We start from the raw sequence: 22,058 nt of genomic DNA, 5'->3' as shown, positions 1-22,058 counted from the left end.
AAAAGAAAAAAGTCCTCCTAGTCCATTCAGGCTGCTGTAACAGAATACCATAGTTTAGGTAACTTATAAAGACAGAAATTTCTCACAATTTTGGAGGCTGGGAAGTCCAAGGTGAAGGTACCAGCAGATTTAGTGTCTGGTGAGGACATTCTTCGTGGTTCATAGATGGCCATCTTCTTGTTATGTCCTCATGTGGCAGAAAGGTCAAGAAGATCCCTGGCATCTCCTTCCTAAGGGTGTAGATCCCATTCACGAGGGCTCCACCTCATGACCTAATCACTTCCAAAAGACCCCACCTCCAAACACTATCACATTGGGTGTTAGGTTACAGCATAGGAATTCGGGGGCAGGGGGGACATAAGCATTCAGTCTATAGCACCAGGCAAGAAATTTTTTTAAGGAAAATTTGGACAGCAATAGATATGCGAGTGGTAAGTAAAGAAGCACTTGCTTACAAGTGCAAGGATGAAAAGAAACTAGGGCAGCCACGTGAAGCCCAGAACCAGAACCCTGAGGTAGGGCAGATGTCAATGACTCACTGTCCTTCCCAGGGACCTCCGTGACGTAAGGATATTTCCCTACATGTTAGAAATAGCTTACATTTTAGGTAAAAACTTGGTGGGTTGATTAAAAGATATTAAACTACCATACTGGAAGAGTAACAAAATTTTGTAGATTGCGTTCAACCCCTTTGGCATTGCAAAAATAAAGTCACACCCAAGAACCATGAAGTCCAGAACAGATACGGTACCAAGAAGGGCTTTAAATTAGAGTGAAATTATAAGAAACTTGTCTCTGAGGCCTCATTTTTTCATATCCATTGGCCTGATAGCCTTGAGTTCCCCTCTTATTTCACTGAACACATGACTAACTGAAAAAAATCCTGTTGTGTTGTTGTAGACAATGGAACCTACAGATCCTCGTAGAACTATGCCTATACCCGGCAAACCTGACAGCCCGGAAGAAAGGCCTCTCTGCCGATTATCTGGCGGAATGACATTGGAAGGTAATCACATTGCCTTAACAACACTAGACACTGCTGCTGTCCTACCCCATACCCCCTTGGCCTACTTCTGAGTTCACGGGCAACTGCGAAGGTTATTTCCCATCTCAAGCACCTGCATCTCTCAGCTTCTCAGTCTGAAGGCTTATTCCCGCACCATAGGAGTTTGTTGGAGCTAGCTCGGGCATAACCCAGATGCAAGAGAGAATTGTGCCCTCCACAAATTGATGAATAAATAGCCAACACTTTGTCTTTCCTTGGGGGCAATTCTGACACGTGTACCACAAGGTTTCTTAGAGGGTCCCCAGAAGAGCTGAGCCCCAGTTGCCCACAGTGGTAACCCACACAATATCTCACCCCTTATTGGCTTTTCCCTTCCTGATTTCACTTCCTTACTCTCTCATGTGGGCTTCTTGGGATCACCTCCCAAATTAACGACTTGCACTTAAGCCCTTGTCTCAAGGTGTGCTTGAGGGGAATCCCAAAATGAGAGTCTCATCTACTTTTGGTGACCAATCTCCATGGCATTTCCCTAAGTTGGCACATGTGAGGAAGAGGGGTGGTCAATGTCTGGGCAATAGTTGCTCTGGAGGAATTCTGCACCTCTCCCTTTCTTCTGTCTCCTTCCTCCTGATTTGTCTCAGGCATCACAGAAAGTGCAAGATGAGCACTGTCTTTTATAATTTCAAAGATCCTAGCTCATGCACGACTTAGTTCAAACTTATGCCAAAGACAGTCAATTCATGACAGACATCAAAGTTCAGTAATGTTTCAAAATGAAACAACAAGTCGTGTCTCACAGTGTTCTGGTGTATGATAGGCTAGGGGGAAGGAGTTGGCTGTGCATGACATCTCAGGTGGAGGACCTGAGATTTCAGGCACAGGACGGTGTCCTTGCCAGAACTGCAAGCTCCTGTCGGATGTAGACAGAGCCTGTGTGCTTTGTTGGCATTCTCACCACGGCTGGCAGGTGCCCAGCAGATATTTTTATTCTAATCCTGACTGGTCACTAGACTCTGTGAGGCCTCTGACAGAGAGGAAATTAACTGACCTCACAGAAATACATTGAAAAAAACAAATCAACATAAAAAGCTTTAAATATATATATATGGTGAAAGCAAATGTTAGGTGACTCATGGACTTTAATTTCCAAGTTAATCAGTAGATTTAGGTCTGAAAAAGAAGCTAAAGAATTGATTGCTTGTTTAAATACCATTATATTTTTAGTTTTTGAATTATATGAATGTATTAACTATTTAAAAATTAAATCAAATATATACACAAAAAAGAATGAATGAAAGATTGCTACTTCAAAAAGCAAAACATTTTCTTTCTAATTTCCTTTTTCTCATACATAGTTGTAGGTATCTTGGTTTCTTTTTATTTTAAAGTGACAGTAAAGGATAAAGGAGAAGCTAACATGACCTGCTTGACTAGTAGTTGTATATTTAAAATTATTCAAAGGACATTAATAATTAACAAGAAAATGTAAGGCAAAATATCCCTTTAGCAATGAATTTCTGATCAATACATTCTGAAGATAAAGTTATGAATTCTTGAGTTTATGTATGTTTGAATATAACTTGGTTACCTGTTCTCATTAAATATAGTCTCATGCTTTCACCCTGTAACTTTTCTAATTACATATGTTTTTAGCCATTAAGAAGATTTCCTTCTTCTTTTCTGTTTTGTTCTTATCAACAAAGGAATATTTTTCCAAAAACTGAACGTATGGAAGAATATATGCATTTGCACCTCTGGGAACATAAAAATCAAAATATGTTGTAAGAAAGGAAGTTAGTATTTCTAGAATCTTGCGAGGCTGGTTTAATTTTATTATTGCTTGTAGTATGTTATACTACATACTGTGGACTCTGCAACAAATTTCAAGGGCACATAAATAAAGCACCGTGTTCTACAGTTGTATCTGGGTCTTACCAGGGAGAGATTTTTGTGTAACTGAAAGCTTGGTATAGGTAGTCTTCCCAAGTGTTGGGAAAATACAAAAAGTATTCATTGTGTTTAAGAAGAATTCAAATAGTTCTCAAAAAGAAGAGTTATTTGTTAACATATCTATCTGGTTTTTTTTAGAACTTCATCAGTGGCGAGAGGTACTGATGATCAATCCAACAATGGCCGTGAACCCTTTACTGACAGCATCAGGGCAGCAAAGAATCCCACTGGTTCCCTCACCATTTGAACCCCCACCCATGGATAGGTATTTCTCACTAACATAATATTCTGGTCAAAGGAGAACATGGATAATTATTAAATTTTTGAATGGTGTTAACCCCAGTGTTATTTTATTGCCTACTGTTGTTCAGTGAACTGTGGTACAGTAATTCACGTCAAAATGCTCTGCTGAGTGTACCTTCAACACACTTCCCATCATTCTTCCCCTTTGAGGCCTGCTTGACATGCTCATTCAGCAAATAGCTGACGAGCACATACAGGCATTGTGCAGGTACGAATATTGGTATAGTCTGGAAGGGCTGCCATAAGAAAATACCACATACTAGCTGGCTTAAACAACAATTTATTTCTCACAGTTCTGGAGGCTGAAAGTCCTAGATCAAGGTGTCGTCAGGGTTGATTTGTGCTGAGACCTCCCTCCTAGGCTTGCGGACAGCTGCTTTCTTGCTACCGAGTTTCCCCGAAAATAAGACCTAGCTGGAACATCGGCTCTAATGTGTCTTTTGGAGCAAAAATATCAGGTATAATATAATACCTGATGTTATATTATATCATATTATACCCAGTATCATATCATATCATATCATATCATATCATATCATATCATATCATATCATATCATATCATATCATATCATATATCATACCCCATCTTATATTAAAGTAAGACCGGGTCTTACAGTAATTTTTACTCTAAAAGATTCATTAAAGCTGATTGTCTGGGTAGGTCTTATTTTCGGGGAAACACGATATGTGCTCACATGGCCTTTTTCTCTGTGCATTCACATGTTTGGTGTCTCTTCCTCTTCTTATAAGGACACCAGTGCTGTTGGATTAGGGCTCCACCCTTATGTCCTTATTTAACTTTAATACCCCTTAAAGACCTTATCTCTAAATATAGTCGCATTGTGGGTTAGGACTTCAACATATGGATTTGGGGGGGGGGTGCAGGGGAATACAGTTCAGTTTATAACAATTGGGTATCCTGGATTTTCTGTGATAGAACAATTCTTTCTTTTCAATAAAAGTGACATTATCAGTATTTAGCTTGCACCCTCTGACAGTTCCCTATCTTATCTTCTTTAGAATAGTTTGACATTTTGAGGAGAAAATAAAATCCATTTTTTATCCTTATTCATGGAGTATGAACAATAAATTTGGACTTCTACAGATCAAGTTTGGCAAAACAAATAAAGTATCTACCCAAGTAGTCAAACATTGATTCTAGATGGCAAAACCCAAGCCAAATATCTCCAATAAATGAGAAAAGCATGTTGTGGTCAGAAAAGTATGTTGGTCATGGAAAATCAGAGAGTAGTATGTGATTTGATTAGATCTTTTTTTCTAGATATCCCTGAAACTTTCCTTTCCTGCTTTCTCTGTTGTGTTGTCAGCTGGGTCAATCCATCCTTAGTAGAATCCTTCCTCCTAAGCTTTCTTCCCATATTTCTACTTAGACCAGTTTTAAGAGATTGCAGGATTTTGTACTTCATTTTAGGAAGAGATGATAGAATCCTGTAGAGTAATAAAAAAAATTCTCGCTGCCTATGCAATGGAAATTTTGTATAATTCCATCCTCATTTTATCTATTTTATATCTTTTTCCCCTAGAGATTTATTGCCTTCCACTGTAGCTCCAACTGACCTAAGACAGTTTTGTGTTCCTTCCCAATTTGGATCCTCTGTTCTACCAAATGCAAATATGCCAAATATGCTGTCCAATCGAGTCTACTCAGGTATGAGCAACAGATAGCTCTCGTTTGTTGAGCCCCTGTGAACTGGATGGCTGTGTGGAGTTTGCCGTCAAATTCACTGCTACATTTTGGAAGCACACTGTATAGCAGCTATGCCTGTAATTTCTGCAGTTGCTACCTAGGTTTAAATCATGGTTCCACCACTGTGTGACCCTGTGCAAGTTGCTTAACTTCTCCAACCATTAATTTACTGACGAATAACAGGAAAACCTGCAATATTATTGCCTGTTTTGGCTTACATGTAAGAAACTGACATGGTCATGAGGAGATGAAGTCTGAGAATTAAATGGTCTTGGGGCAATTTATATGTGGCCTGATAGGTCATAGTGAGGATTTGCCTTTTATTTTGAGTAAGAGGGGGAAACTTTTGAGGAGTTTGAACAAAGAAGGACATGATCTCACTTACATTTTTCCAGGATCATTCTGACAAACTTGGCAGGATCAAAGTTTTGGGGATAACCTGATGGGAGTTAATGGGCTAATAGAATAGTTAAAAGATTATGATGGATTGGCCCTGGGTAGTGAAAGTAAGAATAGTCAGATGTGGTTGGAGTCTGTAATTATTTTAAAGGTAGGAACAACAGGATTTTCTTATAATTTAGATATGAGATGTTAGAGACGGAGAGTATTAAGGATGACATCAAAATTTTGATCTGAGCAATCAGAAAGGTGGAGTTGCTATTTACTGAGTTGAGGAAAATTGTGAGAGGAACAGAGTTCTTGGGGTAGGAGAGACATCGTAGGCTTAGTTTTGCTCATATTGCAATTGAGATACCTAATAGAAAATTGATGGGAGATGTCAGGAAGGCATCTGAAGTCCAGGGAAGACTTCGAGATGCAACCTGGAGATATGATTTTGGGAGTTACCAGCATGCATGAGACTAGATGAAATCATTTATACAGTGAGTGTGGATAGAAGTCAAAAGGATGATCCCTGGGACATACCAATAAGGTCGAGAAGATGAGGAGGAGCAAGCAAGGCAGAATTAGAAGGAGCAACCAGTAAGGTGGAAGAGAACCCAAAAGAGTATGGAAGCCTGGGAGGCAAGGGAAGAAAGCGTTTTAGAAAGAGACTGAGCAACTGTGTCAAGCAAATATGCTACTCACAGATCAAGTAGAGGAGGACTACGAACATGTGATTAGATTTAGCTCTGCGGAAGTCATTGGTGATCTTGATAAGAGCCATTTCAGGAGAATGGTAACAGTGAAAACATGGCTGGTGGGGCTCAAGAGAGATAGGAGGTAAAAATTTATTCATGATGTAAAAGGTCAAACTGATGTATCTTATCTCCCCAAAACTATAGTCACGGGTTTCTGTTTGTCCCTGATTCTGAACTCCAACAACTCTTAATAGATAGGAACAATGTGAGTGAAAAGCCTGACTCAAAAAGAAATAAGATTGGTGCCAGGGTCAGTGAAGATACCAGCCTGCCTGCATTTGAGCTATCACAGTGTGTGGATGCATTGCAATGAGATTGGGCATCTGAGCAAGGGCTAGATATGAAACTAGACACCTCCACTGGAGTAGCCCAAGGACCAAAGAAAACAGGTGCCACAGCTGATCCTGGATGGAAGCCCCATCTGGCAGCGAGAACCCAGTAAATCTATAGCCATGACTACAAGCAACAGATAAATAGATCAGACACTCAGAGTATCCTTCTTAGTGACGAAGAATCCAGAAACTACCAATATTTGGATATAAACACACAGATTGATCACCTGTCCCAGGAACAGAGATCAGGTCTCCCACCTCAAGACTGATGTGTAGGAGAGTAAGTAAGGGCCACATAGGGCCTCGGTCCTATAGAAACTGAACTCCAAGTAAGTTAGCAAAATAGAAACTGAGACGGAATCTATTGCAAAAATTGGGATGTGAGGTGGGGAGTGACTTATTTCAGCTTAACTAGCACTAAGTTTCAGGTCACTTATTTGGCAAAGAGAAAGAAACTTGGAATAGGTTTGATGAGTCTAGATTTCAGAGTGTTCTAAAAAAGCAGGTGATTCGAATTGTGCTCTCTACACTGGACTTCTCACATGGACTTTTTCTGCATCGTTGGGGAGTACACGATGAGTTGGCACTTTCATGCATGTCCACTGTCTAAAGGAGAATATCTTGAAGCTACTGAACTAGAAAAATAGAGAGAGCTTTAGAGTTAGAAGGATTTTTACATGTCACCTCATCTAATCTCTGAATTTTACAAATGACAAGGAATCTCATAAAAAAAGACATAATATGGCTTATTTCAAGATAGGTTATTATTAATAGTTTAATGAGCTCTACTAGCTTAGTACAGAGCAGGTATAAGAAACCATTGTAGATTTCTTGATACTTATTCTCTTGTTGGGGAGCACAGATTTACACTTATAAAACTATTGTTAGACAAAACTAAGTATAATAAGTACAATTTGTGTGTCTGTTATGGTTAGAGGGTGCTTTGCAGACCTGTGCTGTCCGAAGTGTTTGCACCAACAAATGCATAGAGTAAGGGCTTAGAAACCTTTATGGTAATTTGCCAGGGTAATTTTAGGTCCGTTAATCTAATATTTTAAAAATTGTGCTTGTATATGTCTTTGTTTTCATTTAAATTTTACTGTATTTTTTAAAAGTGTTGGTCCATGATGGGTTGGAAAGTTTAGAAGAAAAAAATGCTCCTTCACTGTAGGATGTTTGAGACGTGCTAGTATTAGACTCTAAGTGCATTAGGAGTGCAAAGAAATAAAAAATGAATATAACATGAAGTTGCCAGCCAACCTTGAATTCTGGTGAGGCTACCATTATTTCGAGACATTTTAAAGGGTGGACGCGAACAAAGAATGTAATTGCTGCCCCCTCCATGGAAATCATGTAAAAATATTTACCTCAGATATACCAAAGTGTCCATATAGAGAACTTCATATTTTCACCGCAAATCATGCATTTATTCCCAGGGATTTCAGTGCATCCGGAAACACTTAGTTATATTTCTTTCTTAAAGGTTAACTTATTCCTCTTGTAACAACAACAACAACAAAAGCTATCAATTTTTCTTCAAAAGAAAGAGACCAGGAGATCTACAGTTCATCTTGTTCTTTTTGAAATATGTCAGGAAATGTCACCCGTCATGAGACCCACACTTAAAGAAAAAAAATTCCCTAGTGTTATCATGGCATCACCAAAGTGACTCAAGATGCTGAGCAGCAAAGATTTGATACTGTTCCCAATATGGTGCTCAACCAGTGGTTTTGCAGATACTGTTTTAAATCATTGTATTTTGTTTCGTTATTTTCAAATGGATGTTGTTAATTTGTTTGTGGATGTAATGGTGGTTTTCTTTTTTAAGGTTGGGGCATTTTACCCCCTGAATCCATAAAGGCAATGGCCAGGAGAAATGAAATGATTCAAAGGCAGCATACTGCCAGGTAATGTAACAGTGATGTTTTATTTGTTTTCTATTCATTCACTTGTTTGTTTATTCATTTGTTTTGGATAGAGAGGTAAATAGATATAGATATGTATGTATTTTTGTAGATTCATCAGTTCATTTATTATATTTGTGTATTGTTGTATTTGTGTATGTTATATTTGTGCACATATACGAGTACGAGATCTGACAGTTAAGTTTGCGAACTTGTTGTAATGATGTTGCTAACCTTTTTTGATATCAGAGGGATTATTCATTATGAATTTGCACCAACTAGACAAACAGTTAACCAAGTTTATTATTTGAAAGTGATGAAAAGGCTGCATGAAAAAGTTAGATGACCTGAACTTTTTGCCAACAATTCATAGCTCTTGCATCACGACAATGCACCAGCTCACACGGCACTGTCTGTGAGGGAGTTTGGAACACCCTCCCCACTCACCTGATCTGGCAATGACTTTTTTCTTTACCTGAAGATAAAGGAAATATTGAAAGTAAGACATTTTGATGACATTCAGGACATCAAGAGTAATAAGATAATAGTTCTGATGGCCATTCCAGAAAAAGAGTTCCAAAACTGCTTTGAAGGGAGGACTAGGCACTGGCATCAGTGCATAGCTTCCCAAAGAGAATACTTTGAAGGTGACTCTAGTGATATTCAGCAGTGAGGTATGTCGCACTTTTTCTAGGATGAGTTCATGAACACAATTGTCCGACTTCATATACACTCTGAATATACATATATATGTATATACTCTGATTACGTACAAAAGTACTTCAGGAATATTGCAAAAAGAAACATGTACAAACACGTACACAGGTTGGTTAAGGATAAAAACAAGATTAGAAATTACATGGTGAAGCTAAATTTATAGGCCGTAATAGTTTGTCAACGTCTCATAATTAAAATGCCTAACTATGATGCCCCTGAAATTCAAATTTGCATTTCTGTCCTAAATGATTTCAATTTTGCCCAAACATGGCAGCCAAGCTTGCCAGCCCCACTTCAGACAATAGCATCAGAGTCCATGTCAAACCAACAGGAGCCTTCAGCTGTAGCAACTAGGAGAAAGAAAAGATAGCACTAATGACTAGGGTATGCCTGGAGGGGGGAAGAGAAAGAATCAGAGGCAGTTTTCTCATTACTAAACCGTAAGCGTCCAGGTGCCGACAAATAAGCAAAGAAAAGTAAGCAAAAACAAGTCCTCCTGTCCTTCCTCCCCAACCCCTGCCACTTGCATTAATTTGTAACAGTTGAGACTTGCACTGACTTACTACATTTCTTGAGTCCCTCTAAAACTGTACTGCAAGGTTTAAAACCCTCTTCCCAGAACTTTAATTTCTTTGAGGATTAATCTCTGGCAAGAAACCAGCGTGTGCTGCATTATTAATTTATAATAAAAATGTATATAAATTTAACAGGTGAACCTATTAAATTTGCCAGAGGTAAGGCTCTAAAGTCTAGCCTTGGACTCCCTCAGTGAGAGTCTGCCATACCCTTCACCCTCAGATCTTACAAGCTCTCCTTCCCAGTGGCTTTGTGGGGGATTCATGTTTCCACCCAACAGACTTCAGATAAGTAGTCTGAAACTCATGTAAAACAGAGGTGCTATCTTAGGGAAAGCAGAGAGCCATTAAAATTACAGTTCTAATGGTTTGCTTGGGTTGTATAAAATGTACTCTTCTGTTTTTAGGATGGAAATGGAAATGCATGCCATTTACCAGCAAAGGAGAATAGAAAAAATGAATCCCAAGGGACTAGCAGGCCTGGGGATACCATTCCTCTATGGCTCCAGTATGTCATCTGGCCTAGCCCCCTGCCATCGCGGGACCATGCTCCCTGCCAGTGACCTGCATTTGCAGCAACGCTCCCTGAGAAACATTCAGCGCAACCCCATGCTGGTGGCAACTAGTCCGCGCTTTCTAGAGAGCTGGGGTCAGAAATGTCGTCGTCTCAGGAGAGGTGCAGGCAATCAGAAAGTTCTAGACAGTGATACTGAGAGTTCCCAAAGTCAAGCAGAAGATAAAACCCTAGGTCAGACTCATGCGATTGCCTCTGAAGAGGATGAGTATGCAAAAGACCCAGAAACAGAAGCTCTCAACAATCAGATGTCAAGTGAAACCAAAAAGCCAACTACAGCTCTTGCCAACACCTGTGGAGAGCTGGAGCTTACTCACCAAAAGCCCTGGGGAGGAGTTCATGGTTCTCCCTTGGAAGCAAAGGCCTGGGACAGTGGGAAAGAGACGGCTTCAGAGCAGGCTTTTGCAGCCTGTGGTGAAAAGAATGGGGTTTACCCTCAAGTTCCTCAACCATCTCTGCCCGGTGGGTATCCAAGAGTGAATGGCCAGCGGCAGATTCTTAGAAACCACAGGTCATCAAGTCTTTCAGTAATTACACAGTGAACTATAACCATCATGGTTCTTTTTATCCTTCCTTGTCTTAATCCTATTTTGAATTACTGTATTTTGCCATATATAATGTGCTCCCGTGTGTAATGAGTACCCACGTTGTTGGCCCAAACTTTCAGGGGGAAAAAATCTTTTTGTTTTAATTCATATTTTTATTTGTTTACATTTAGGTACTTGTTTTCTGTATTATAAAGGAATTTTAGCATTTAGTTTTTAACATATTGTGGTATGAGAAATTTTATGTCACAAATAATTACAAAACACGAGGACAGATACTAGGTACAAAAAATTTTACATACCGATAACAAATTTATGATATTTACACATCCTAGAAGTCCAAGAACTCTCCGTTGTTGCAAGTTCTTCCTAAGTTCAATAAAACCATGATCCCCTTCTAGTGTATTATTTTGCATATGGATATCATTATTGATTTCTAGAGTTACACTTTTAACTCATAAGCATAAATAAAAGAATTAAAAACATTTATATAGATACAGAATTAGTACTACCCATGTATAATGTGCACCCTTATTTTTTCCCTCACAAATTTGGGCACAAAAGTGCACATTATACACAGCAAAATACAGTATCTCTTCTTGAAGTCATTTTATTATGTTAGTTTCAAGAAGCCACGTCAGTGAAATTCATCTCTATTATTATATAGAGAATTTTTAGCAAAGTCTAGGAAAGCAAGTATGAGGAAGGATGGAGAAACCTTCCAGAATTTTTAATTAAAATTTTAATTTAATTTTCTGTTAATTTCTTCAACACAGAATAGAGGCGCTTCTGGCTTAACAGTATGAATTCTGTCTCCTCTGCATTTAAGTGTAGGAAAACAAAGACAATTAAACAGAAGCACTAACTTTCAGTGCCCGCTACTCTTAAAGATACCTTCTAACCTAAAATATTAACTCACTACCCTGCCCCCCAAAAACACTGAATAGTTGTCTAGGACTTCTTTAGATAAAAATATTTTAGAACACAGGGGGTTGGGAAGGAAGTAATCTAGGCCCCAGACCAACTGCTTCCCTTACAAAGTGTTAATTTGCCATTTTGATGAAGGTGCAGCTACGTTCTCGCATCACCTAGAGAGCATGATAAATCCCGTAACATCACAGAACCTGGTGGAGATAATCTGGAGAATACAATCCACACCACCTTTCTATTGGAATCTAAGAGAAGCTGGAGCAGTTCGGGAACTTCTTTGTTTATTTAAGATAATATAGCCATTAAAGATCCTTTAAAGAAAGAAAAGAAAGAAGGCAGCTAAGATTTTTAGAAAACATTTTTTCAGTAACTCTTAATATCCTTGAAGGGACTTACCTATAGATCTATATATAAATGGACCACTCTCTACTGATAGAATATGAGGAAATTAATGTAATTATACTTAAAACTGTGCTCTTAGCATTCCCCTTTGCCCTGGAAATTTTACACCACAAAATAATTTCCTTTTCGTTTTAAAGGAACACACACACTGGTTACCACTGGGAGAAATCTGTCTTTGGATGAAGATATTCAGAAATGGACCGTGAGTGACGTGCACAACTTCATCAGTGGTCTTCCGGGTTGTTCCGACTATGCTCAGGTGACCTAATATTTAAGTATTCTCATAAAAGTAAGACACTTTGACATATATTTCCTTCATAATAAGTGCTGTCAAACTTGCACTTGGTCCCAGAGAGGATTCCTAGTAATCGCCCCTTTTTTATGTCCTTGGCTGCCCTGGAACAGAAGCTCCTATTTGGTGGAGTTTGAGTCATGTGCCCACAGCCCAACTGGGAATGCCAGTGTCTGGCTTTAGTATCTGTTCCATCAAGACTTCGGAGAGATGGGAATTCTCCCCAAATTAGGAGATTCAGAGCCCGAAGATCCTGTGTCTACTGCATTCCCTACTTGTCCATATAACAAACATGTTGAGGGCATATACTTCTGTACCAGACGTTTTAGGCTGCTCAAATAAGTAATGGAAATAAGGACTTCATTCTAAAAAAAAGCAAGAATGCAATAGATCTGAAAATATGGAAATTAACTACTTTTAAATTCTGTATTTCTGCTGGGGCAATATACAAAAATGCATACATACGTATAATTCAATCTGACAGATAAATACTATTTTTTTAAAAAAATACAGTGATGTCAGGACAGTTGGAATGAAGACTAATTTCACTCATGTGGGAAAGTTGGTGACAAAAATCATAAACTGGCAAGTTTTTGAAGTTTATGTCAATGCTAACATTTTCATGCATGTAGTTTATTTTTTCAAGTGATTTAATATTATAACACAATTCCAAGAAACAATGTGCCTACTGAATCTGGTATTATTGTCTTTGGTTTATATGTTAAAGGAAAAGAAAGCAAGAAAAGGATATTCTGATGTAACATCATAATTAACTGATGTTAGAGATTATTTTGGATCTTAGTTTTGAAATCATATTTTTCTTCATGTAGTGCTGTTAATTCTTTTTGTTTCTCTTTGTTATTGTTGTTCTGTTTATGAAACTTAAGGGAAAGTGATACAGGGTCGTAATTAAGAGTATGGCTTATGAAACCAGAAAATACAAGTTTGAATTCTGGCTTTTCTACTTTCTGGACATGTAACATAAGATAAGTTGCCTCTCTTCTTTGTGCCTCAGTTTTTTCATCTGTAAAATGGGATAATATGATATATTCTCAAAGGATTGTTGTATGCAATCAAGAGTGCCTGGCACTTTGTAAGTACTCAGTAAATGCTAGTTTCATCACTATGTCAGGCTCCTAGAGAGAGCAGAACCTTAAGCTACTAAGGAGGCAAGTTGTAGTCTTCAAGTCACCCACTTTGTCTTTTTGCATGCCTGATAAAATGTTTTGTCCTATTCTCTCCTATTTAATGAGTATAACCTTGTGTGTTTTTTTTATTAGTCATTAACTATGGGTCAGTCACTTTTTAAATTTATCAGTGTCACTTATCAAGTGCCACATCAACCACTGGTACAGTAAAGTTACCTAATTCTGATAACAGCCAGAAACAAGCAACCTCGTGTATAACAGACATGTGATTGCTAACTTCTGATGGATTGAACCCATTTGAACTCTCATTATTCTTAATCAGTTGGGGATCCAGTCATAAAAGTGCAGTTTATAATTGCTATTCTTGTAATAAATAATGTTACATGCATTTCATCCTTTATCATCCCAAATGTCCTCTGGCAGGCCCATAGGAGTGACATAAACACAAATACCCACTTCGCTGACTCATTATCTCTCTGCAACAGGATGTCAGTGCTCCGTTCCCCATTCCAAGAAGCAGAAATAATTATTTCGAGGTATTTCATAAACGTGTTTAGGGTTAGGTCCTGCTCTTGTTTCCTTGTTAAAGCCTATTCCCTCTCAGTGTTACTGGCGAGATGAGCTGCAAGAAGGCAGCTGTTCTGCCTGACAGGGCCCCACCATGCTCAGTGACAGCGTTCTGTACACAACAGGAGAAAACCCTGGATACGCAGCCTGGGTGGAACACGCTCTGATGCAGCCTCGCTTGTGCAAAGCCCTCACAAGAACCCTTGTCCTAAACGTCTCTTCAGCTTTCACTCACAGCTCTTGGGACTAGTTGGGGTTACACCCACAGTCCCCTGCCTTCTTCTTCCTCACCTCTGCCTTAGATGCCTCCTCTGCAAAATCCTATCAGGTAGAAAAAGAAATTCAGAAAAAACAACCACAACTAAACCCCAAAGCCCCTATGCAAAATGAATTCTTTTAGTTAGATGCGCAGAGAGGGTTGGTGGCTCGACTGTTAGGGACCTCCGGGAGACCATGCAACACATTTTGTTTGCTCTGAGTAAGTGTCTAGTTCAAAGGACTGAGCAGATACAATATTCTCTCTCTAAACATAACTGAAATTACTAAAAATATGTGTACATTCTTATGGTGCTTTGGCCTAACCTGCTCTCCTGAGAAGGAGGCAGTGGGACATCTTCTGAGAGACAGTGGCATGTATTGCATCCTTGCCTCAGGCCCAGAGTTCATCCACCAAGGCTAAGCCTTTGGCCCTCACGAATGTCAGGTCCTGGCTGCCAACCTACTTCCATTTGAAAATTTATCCCTATGGATTCTCTTTCTTTGGTGCTCAAAAAGGGAGACCTGACGGTGAATTTGCCAGCGAAGGGAGGAAGTGAGGCAGGAGAGAGGCGAGGGAGGAATTTCCAGGTGAGGACCAGGAGACAGAAAAAATTTAACACAGCTGGGATGTTGAGAGTGGTTCCTACTGGCACAGAGAGGACCAGGGCCGAGGTGGGAGAGGTGAGAATGACCAGACCAAAGGCTGTAGTGGGAGAAGGGGCCAGGTCACAGAAAGCCTCGAAGACTCGGTGAAGGATTAGAACTTTATCCTGGAGGCAGCTGAGGTTTTAAGCAGGAGTAGTATGATTAGCTTTTTATTTCAGAAAGGTCACCCAGGTTGCTTCTATGAAAAAAGGTTGTAGGTGGCAAGACTAGTGTGGAAGTCTCCTCTGATAAGCAATAATCGTATCTGATCCAGGGTAGGAACAGTGTGGCCAGCAGATAAGAACACTATCTAAGAGACACAAATGGCATGATTCAACTTCTAAGTTAAAGATATACATATATTAGGGAACCTGCAGCATAGAGAGACACTGAAGCCAAGAGAGACTGAGACCAATGAGGAAGAACAAAGGGGACCTGGGTCAGAAACATAAGGGACTCTAATACATAAGGATGGACAGAAAAACAGTAGCCACAAAGGTGACTATAAAGAAGAGGGCAGAGAGTACCCCAGAGGGAGAAGCCTCAGGAGGGCAAGGGAAGAGCATCTTTCAGGAAGGAGTAGCCCAGTGTTTTCTATCCATCTCTTATCAGCCTTTGGTCCACCAGCAGCTTTCCTAGTTTTTGAAAGAAAGGAAGGCACGGTCACATCCACTACGACAGTCAGAATGGGCCCTGCTGGGAAGGTCCAGCATGACAGCTCCCATCTGCGTCTCCTCTCCTCCCTCCACCATTTAGTTAAGGCACTGGACAGAGGACAGTGTACCTGTAAATGTGAGAGATGACACTTCTTTGTCCCGATTTTTACCCACATCCCTTTACTGAGACTCTTCGTTCATTCACTGATTTGTCCAGAAATGTGGATGGCACGCCTTCTGCTATGTGCCAGCCACTACATTACGGGTACATTGGTAAATAAGACACAGGTCTGCCCTCAAATATTAATTATTCCACACTGGAATTGAGTTCTATAAAAAGAGAATCGCAATGCACTTCCAAGCTAATTAAAGAGCACAAACAATGTGCAACTGGAGCACAGAAGGGGGAGTAACTGAAAATAAGAAATTTTATAAAATTTTGTGTCATCCTCAAGCAGTCTTAATGTTTCCTCCAAAACAATTAACCTATATATATGAAAAACAAGAATTTTCTAAAGAAAGACAGGTAGAGAAAGTTAACACCTTTTGTGTTTAAAAAGGTATTTAAAGATCATGCAATTGATGGGGAAACGTTGCCATTACTCACAGAGGAGCATCTTCGAAGCACTATGGGATTAAAGCTAGGGCCGGCACTCAAGATCCAATCGCAGGTATGGCGATTTTTCATAACTCAATAGGTATTGATGGTATGAAGCAAAAGAGAAATACGTTGTACTTTTATCCTATTGTAATATTCATAATACCTATTTAAGTTCTTTATTAACCTCTTTCCCCTCTGTGTGTGGGGACATGATAAAAGTAAGGGAATCTGAAAACATTGGATGGGGTAGTAACACACATTCCTAGGTAGAGTTGGGAAAGCACAAAGCAGTGGTGTGCTGGTAAATGTTTAACAACCAGCTTTCTTTAAAGACAAAATGAACCCAGATGTGTAGCATTTGTCCATTTCTGTAGGGTAAGTATTCCCACCATGGCCGTTGATGTCACTGGATACAGAATTGGGAAGATATTCATGGCAGCACCTCATTTCAGAGTATTTTTTACCACGTGGATAGAATAGACACAAATAACCTCAGCAGCAGAGATAACAATAAATGATAATAGCAAACTAATTAGGTAAAGACAATTAGAAAGTGGTGAGTTTTGAGTATTTATTAGTTTAGTTTTCAACATAATGTATTTTTTTGGTCATCTGAGTTTTAAATTAGCATCAAAAAAATTAATCAATGTCTAAAAGCCACCCTGGGAGGGAATGTGAAAGCAGCAGACGGGGTTTGGTATTTTGGCTGGGGAAACTGGAGATTTTACACTCCTAATGAAACTACCCTGTTCACAGATATATTCAGCACCTAGAAAAGTGAGGTAATTAGGTACCTCAAAAAATGTTTCTTAAATAAACGAATGACTAACCTTTCTTTACACACTTTAATGATGAAAACGAGTGTATTATCCATCCTCAAGCACAATTTACTAGTAGACAATCATTCAAAACCTACCTAACAACTAAAATATCTAAGTTACAAAACATTACGAAGACTCATAACACCATCCTGAAAGACAAGTGCTCCCCACGAGTTTCAGTACAATGCATTTAATTGTAAGTTTGTATAATTTAACTTTTAATAATGGCATGTTTAACAACTGGCTTGCAAACTTCCTAAAAATTTAACAATTGGCTTTCAAGCTGGAACAGGCCAGCTCCAGCACGCCACTTCTCACCTCCTCCATTGCTTCATTCTGAGGCACCATCCTCTCTCATTGGATTCCTGCATTAGCCTTCTAGCTGTTCTCCCTGCTCTGCCCTTGCCCACCCAGAGCTGATTCACAAAACAGTAAAGAATGATCCTGTCATGTGCAGCGTAAAGACAGGAATACGTTCTGAGAAATGTGTCATCAGGCAATTTCGTTGTTGTGCAAACATGATAGAGTGAGTGCACGGACACAAATCTAGGTGGTACAGCCCACTACACACCTAGGCTTTACGGTAAGGCCTAGTGCTTCCAGCATGCTGTACAGCATGTTACTGTACAAAATACCAGGAGATTAAATCAAGCACGAGAGAAAATGGTGCAATCAGGGGACTTGGTGAACACGAGATGTACGAGGCTGCTGCCGGTATAACCTGGAACACTGTTTTACAGCAAACTTTGGGGTTTTTTATAAGGAGGAAAAGTACACTGTAAAATGACGATAAAAAATATAGTATAGTAAATAGATAAACCAGTGGCATAGTCGTTTATTATCATTATCCAGTCTTATGTACTGCACACATTATATGTGCTAATTTTATAGGACTGGCAGAGCGGCGGGTTTCTTTACACCAGCATCACCACAAACGTGTGAGTGACGCATTGTTGCTATGACGTTATGACAGCTACTAGGTGACAGTCAGTAGGCGGTAGGAATTTTTCAGCTCCATTATAATCTCCTTATAATGGGGCTACCATTGTACGGGAAGCTGTATTGGTGGGTTGTTGACCAAAACGTCCCGTTATGCGGTGCATGACTGTCCGTAAGACAGATCCTGTCACTCTTCTGCTCAAAAGTCTGTAATAGCTCCCCCCCTTTCACTTAGCTCAGAAGCCAAAGTCTTCTGTGATGTGCAGTCCTCCCCACCCACCACCACTCTTACCTTCCTCACCTCATCTTCTCTCCCCCTCAGTTACTGCTTCTGCCCACTCACTTGTGGAGGCAGCTTGGGCATCTAGGCATACTCCTCCTTAGGGCCGTTCCCTCTGCGTGGGCATTTCCTCATGCTGTGCTCCCTCACCTCCTTCCCCTTTGCTCTCCTCTACCTTCCCCATGAGGCTTGCTCTGAGCACCCTGTTTACAATTGCACATGGCCCAGCTCCCACGCGTTCCACTACTACCAGTTTCTTCTGCTCTTCTTTCTTTCTCTCATAGCACCTATCACCTTTGATCATATAATGTCATTTATTTATTTTTATATTCATGTTGATTGTTGATTTCCCCTTGCTACCAATAGGATGTAAGCTCCATGACAGCAGAGATCTTTACCTGTTTTGTTGACTGATGTATCCTTAGAATATGCAAGACCCGTAATAGGTCAAAAATCATTTATTGAAAGAATGAGTTTCCTAAAAGTGAAACCAGGAAGCGTCAACTAATTCTTCCCAGAATTTGTCCAGGAAAGCACCTTTTGACAATACATGTCTATGTCAGGAGCTGAGATTTCAAAATATCATTCAAAAACCATTTTTATCTGCCGAAATTTTTTAGGGTAAAGAAGTTCTTTATGTCTAATGTTAGTAATTTAATATTTCCATTGGTATTCTTTTTTTCAGTGTCTTTTTTTTTTGGAATAATTTTAGATACAGAAAAGTTGCAGAGATAGTACAGAGAGTTCACCCAGGTTTCCTTAATGTTAACACCTTACCTAATGCGGCACATTTGTCAAAACTAAGAAATTAACATTGGTACAATATGGCATTCACTTTTAAATGACTTATTTTTCTTTAGTGAGAATACTATATCTCCTGGCATACTTACAATGACACTGCATAGTTTTTCTTTGGCTCTGATTTATTCCTTTGGCTTTTTGTGTTTGTTTGTTTGTTTGACCTTATAATGTGACCAACTCCAAATCATTCTTAATCTCCTCATTTACTGTTAGTGTTATCCCCCCCCCCATGTCATTTTCACAAGACTGTAGTCACTTGTAGTGCTCCCATCTGCTTTGTATAAGTGCCTCCACAGGCCCAGCTGAGCTGTTAGAGCCATGCCCCATCTGCCAGCATAACAGGACAGGGCCTCCACAGAAGCTGAGAAGGAAAGGTCCAGCTGATGCCAAGTGGTCAGCCAAGCAGAACAGTGGTAGAGCCCTTGGGACTGGGGATTTCCAGGGGTCCAGTTGAAGCAGCCGAATTGGAAAATTCTGAGTAACATGTGGTAGAACTAGCAGGTGAGCAGACAGCAGTTCATCAGATAAGACAAGGTATCTTTGTGGATAAGATCACCAAGTCTCAATCTCCAAAATGGAATTCAAGGGCAACATCCCCTAACAGGGAGCCCTGATAAGAAGAAGGAAACCTTTTCTTCACAAGTGGGCATACTTCTTTTCTTCATGAACTGGGCATACAAAGAAAAGGGTCAGGGAAGAAAACGTGACTAGAATTTGAGAACTCGAATGTTATTAGAATGGAGGATGCTGGGTTGGAGTTCCGACAATGTGGACAACATAGACATTTCCTGGGTCTCATTCAGGTCAGGTCTGTGTAGGAGCCCAGTGGTTAGTTAGTATTGGGGCACCAAGTCCCAGAACAGCCCAGTTTATGTCTCAACACTAAGCCAACTGAAGGCCAGCTGTGTGCAGAAATTGTCTCAAGAATCCCAGGCTTAGCCAGGAGAAGGACCAGCTAGCTGGGTACTGGTGAAGGTGGAGGGCGGTGTCTGTGGGACCTCTTGTGGGACCACTGGAAAAGGGAGAAGTGGAGTGAGCTGAGTGAAATCACTGCGTGCAGATGATCCACAGCAGAACCAGGTATGGGAATTGAAAAGTTACCACGACCTAGATATCTAATTTTACAGCAGTGAACACTGTATGAGTCTGAGAGGAAGAAAAAGCCCCCCGCATCCTAGAAATGTGTCCCTATATAGATGCCCATGCCTGAAATGACCTTAGCCTCCTTGCCATCTGCAGCTAAGCAGAATACACTGGATTAATGAAAAAATTCATAAATTTAATTGCTATGCTTATTTTGTCTTCAAAGGTATCTCAGCAGGTGGAAAGTATGTTCTACAAGAAAAGTTTTTCCCTTCCTACCCATACAAAACAAGTATTTGATCAGCCAGCAGATACAGCCCCTCTTCTGGATTTTAATTCCTGGGGTGACACATTGGACAATCCCTATTCCCAGGAAATAATAATTCCTAAAGGAATTGAGCGAGATAGTATGAGAAATTAAAACCCTCAAGAAGCAAAAACAGTCTTAGTCAGTTTTCCAAAGAGTCTAGGATATTCTGAAGGGTGTGTGAGGGTTTCCCAGGATCAGATGGAGGCTGAGAGGGAGAGAAAGCCAGCCTTCCTGGAGCTGACTTGGAGGAGGCCATGCCTGAGAGGCTTCCTGAAGAGACCTCAGCACAAAGTGGCTGGAGGCATATCCTCGGAAGCAAAACCTAAAGGAAGGAGAGAATTTGCAAACACCAAAGAAGCTTTAGTTGGATGTTTCCATGAGGAAATCTCTGAAGAAGCCAGAAGAGCCTGAATACTGAAAAAAGAGCTCCTTATCTCTCTTCTCTCATTTCCCATCCCCCAACCCAGAAAGAAACAAAGGCAGCCCAGTGGAACAGGAAGGAGGCACAAGAGAAAATGAAGTACAAAGTAGAGAAATAGAGATGCTGACGATAAGGTCTCCACCTTTTTTTAAATTGCAGCCTCCAGGCTGAAGGAGGCCCAAGCTAGGGAAGGGCAGACACTTTAACCTTGAAATGTGGAGTTTGACTATTATTCAGCATTTTCTTTCTGACATGAAACTATGTTATGACTAAAAATAACTGGAGGACTCCTCATTATCTGAGAGGGACATGAAAGTCGTAATACCCACCTCAGATTTCACCCAAGGGGTGGAGTAGAGTTATCTCTGCAAAGCAGGTTTGAATTGGCAAAGGGGAGGGGAGAAGATTAAAGTGGCTTTCTGCTTGTACCCTGTGGAGTCCCACTCTGTCATCTTCACATCTAACAGAAAGCCTCTGGAAGGATCCACAAGAAAGGGATATGAGTTTATTCAAGGAGCGCACTGGGTGGTAGGGGTGTGGAGGAGACTTACTACACAGCCTCTTATACATTTGAATTTTTAACTATGGGAATGTATTTTCTATGTTTAAAATTTACATATAAAATGAAGAAACTGTAGTAAACAGTCTCTGAGATGGTCCCGAATTATCTCTGCCTCCTAGTGTTCATGCCCTGATGTAATCTCCTCTTTTGAGTGGGCTACACTTATAGATTTGTTTCTAATGAATAGAATATGAAAGACGTGATGGATGTCACTTCTATGGTTTCAGTCTGGGGTGCTCTTTCTCACTTTGTTTGGAATCTTTGCCCTTGAAGAAGCCAATCTCTAAGCAGCCTGGCAGAGAGGCCCACGTGACTAAACTTGGACATGGCTCTTCTGAAAGCTGCCAACAGCTACATGAGGGAATTTGAAGGTGGCTCCTCCCTGAGTCAAGCCTTGACTGTACAGCTCCTGCCCACAGTGTGATGGCAACCTTAAGACAGAGACATCTCAATGCCCCAAGCTGCTCCTGAATTCCTGACCCATAGAAACTGTGAGATAATAAATATGTGTTGTTTTCAACCACTAAGTTTTGGAGTAATTTGTTTCACAGCAATAGATAACTAAAACAAGCAAATAAATTGCATTG

The 22,058-nt window shown here is 40.1% G+C and overlaps 1 protein-coding gene across 1 annotated transcript; it reads left to right on the top strand.

Moving 5' to 3' along the window:
* Window positions 1-3,105: 3,105 nt before the first annotated feature.
* On the top strand, window positions 3,106-20,599 carry SAMD7 (sterile alpha motif domain containing 7; the record flags this gene model as incomplete). Its single annotated transcript, XM_081072126.1, has 7 exons — window positions 3,106-3,221; window positions 4,806-4,930; window positions 8,269-8,347; window positions 10,044-10,672; window positions 12,225-12,346; window positions 16,214-16,324; window positions 20,405-20,599. The coding sequence occupies exons 1-7, from the start codon at window positions 3,121-3,123 to the stop codon at window positions 20,597-20,599; spliced, it is 1,362 nt and encodes a 453-aa protein (XP_080928252.1). The 5' UTR covers window positions 3,106-3,120.
* Between the last annotated feature and the right edge of the window lie 1,459 nt (window positions 20,600-22,058).

Source organism: Rhinolophus hipposideros, assembly GCF_964194185.1.
Source record: "Rhinolophus hipposideros genome assembly, chromosome: 2".
Taxonomy (NCBI): Eukaryota; Metazoa; Chordata; class Mammalia; order Chiroptera; family Rhinolophidae; genus Rhinolophus; species Rhinolophus hipposideros.
This window is presented reverse-complemented; position numbering and strand designations above follow the sequence as displayed.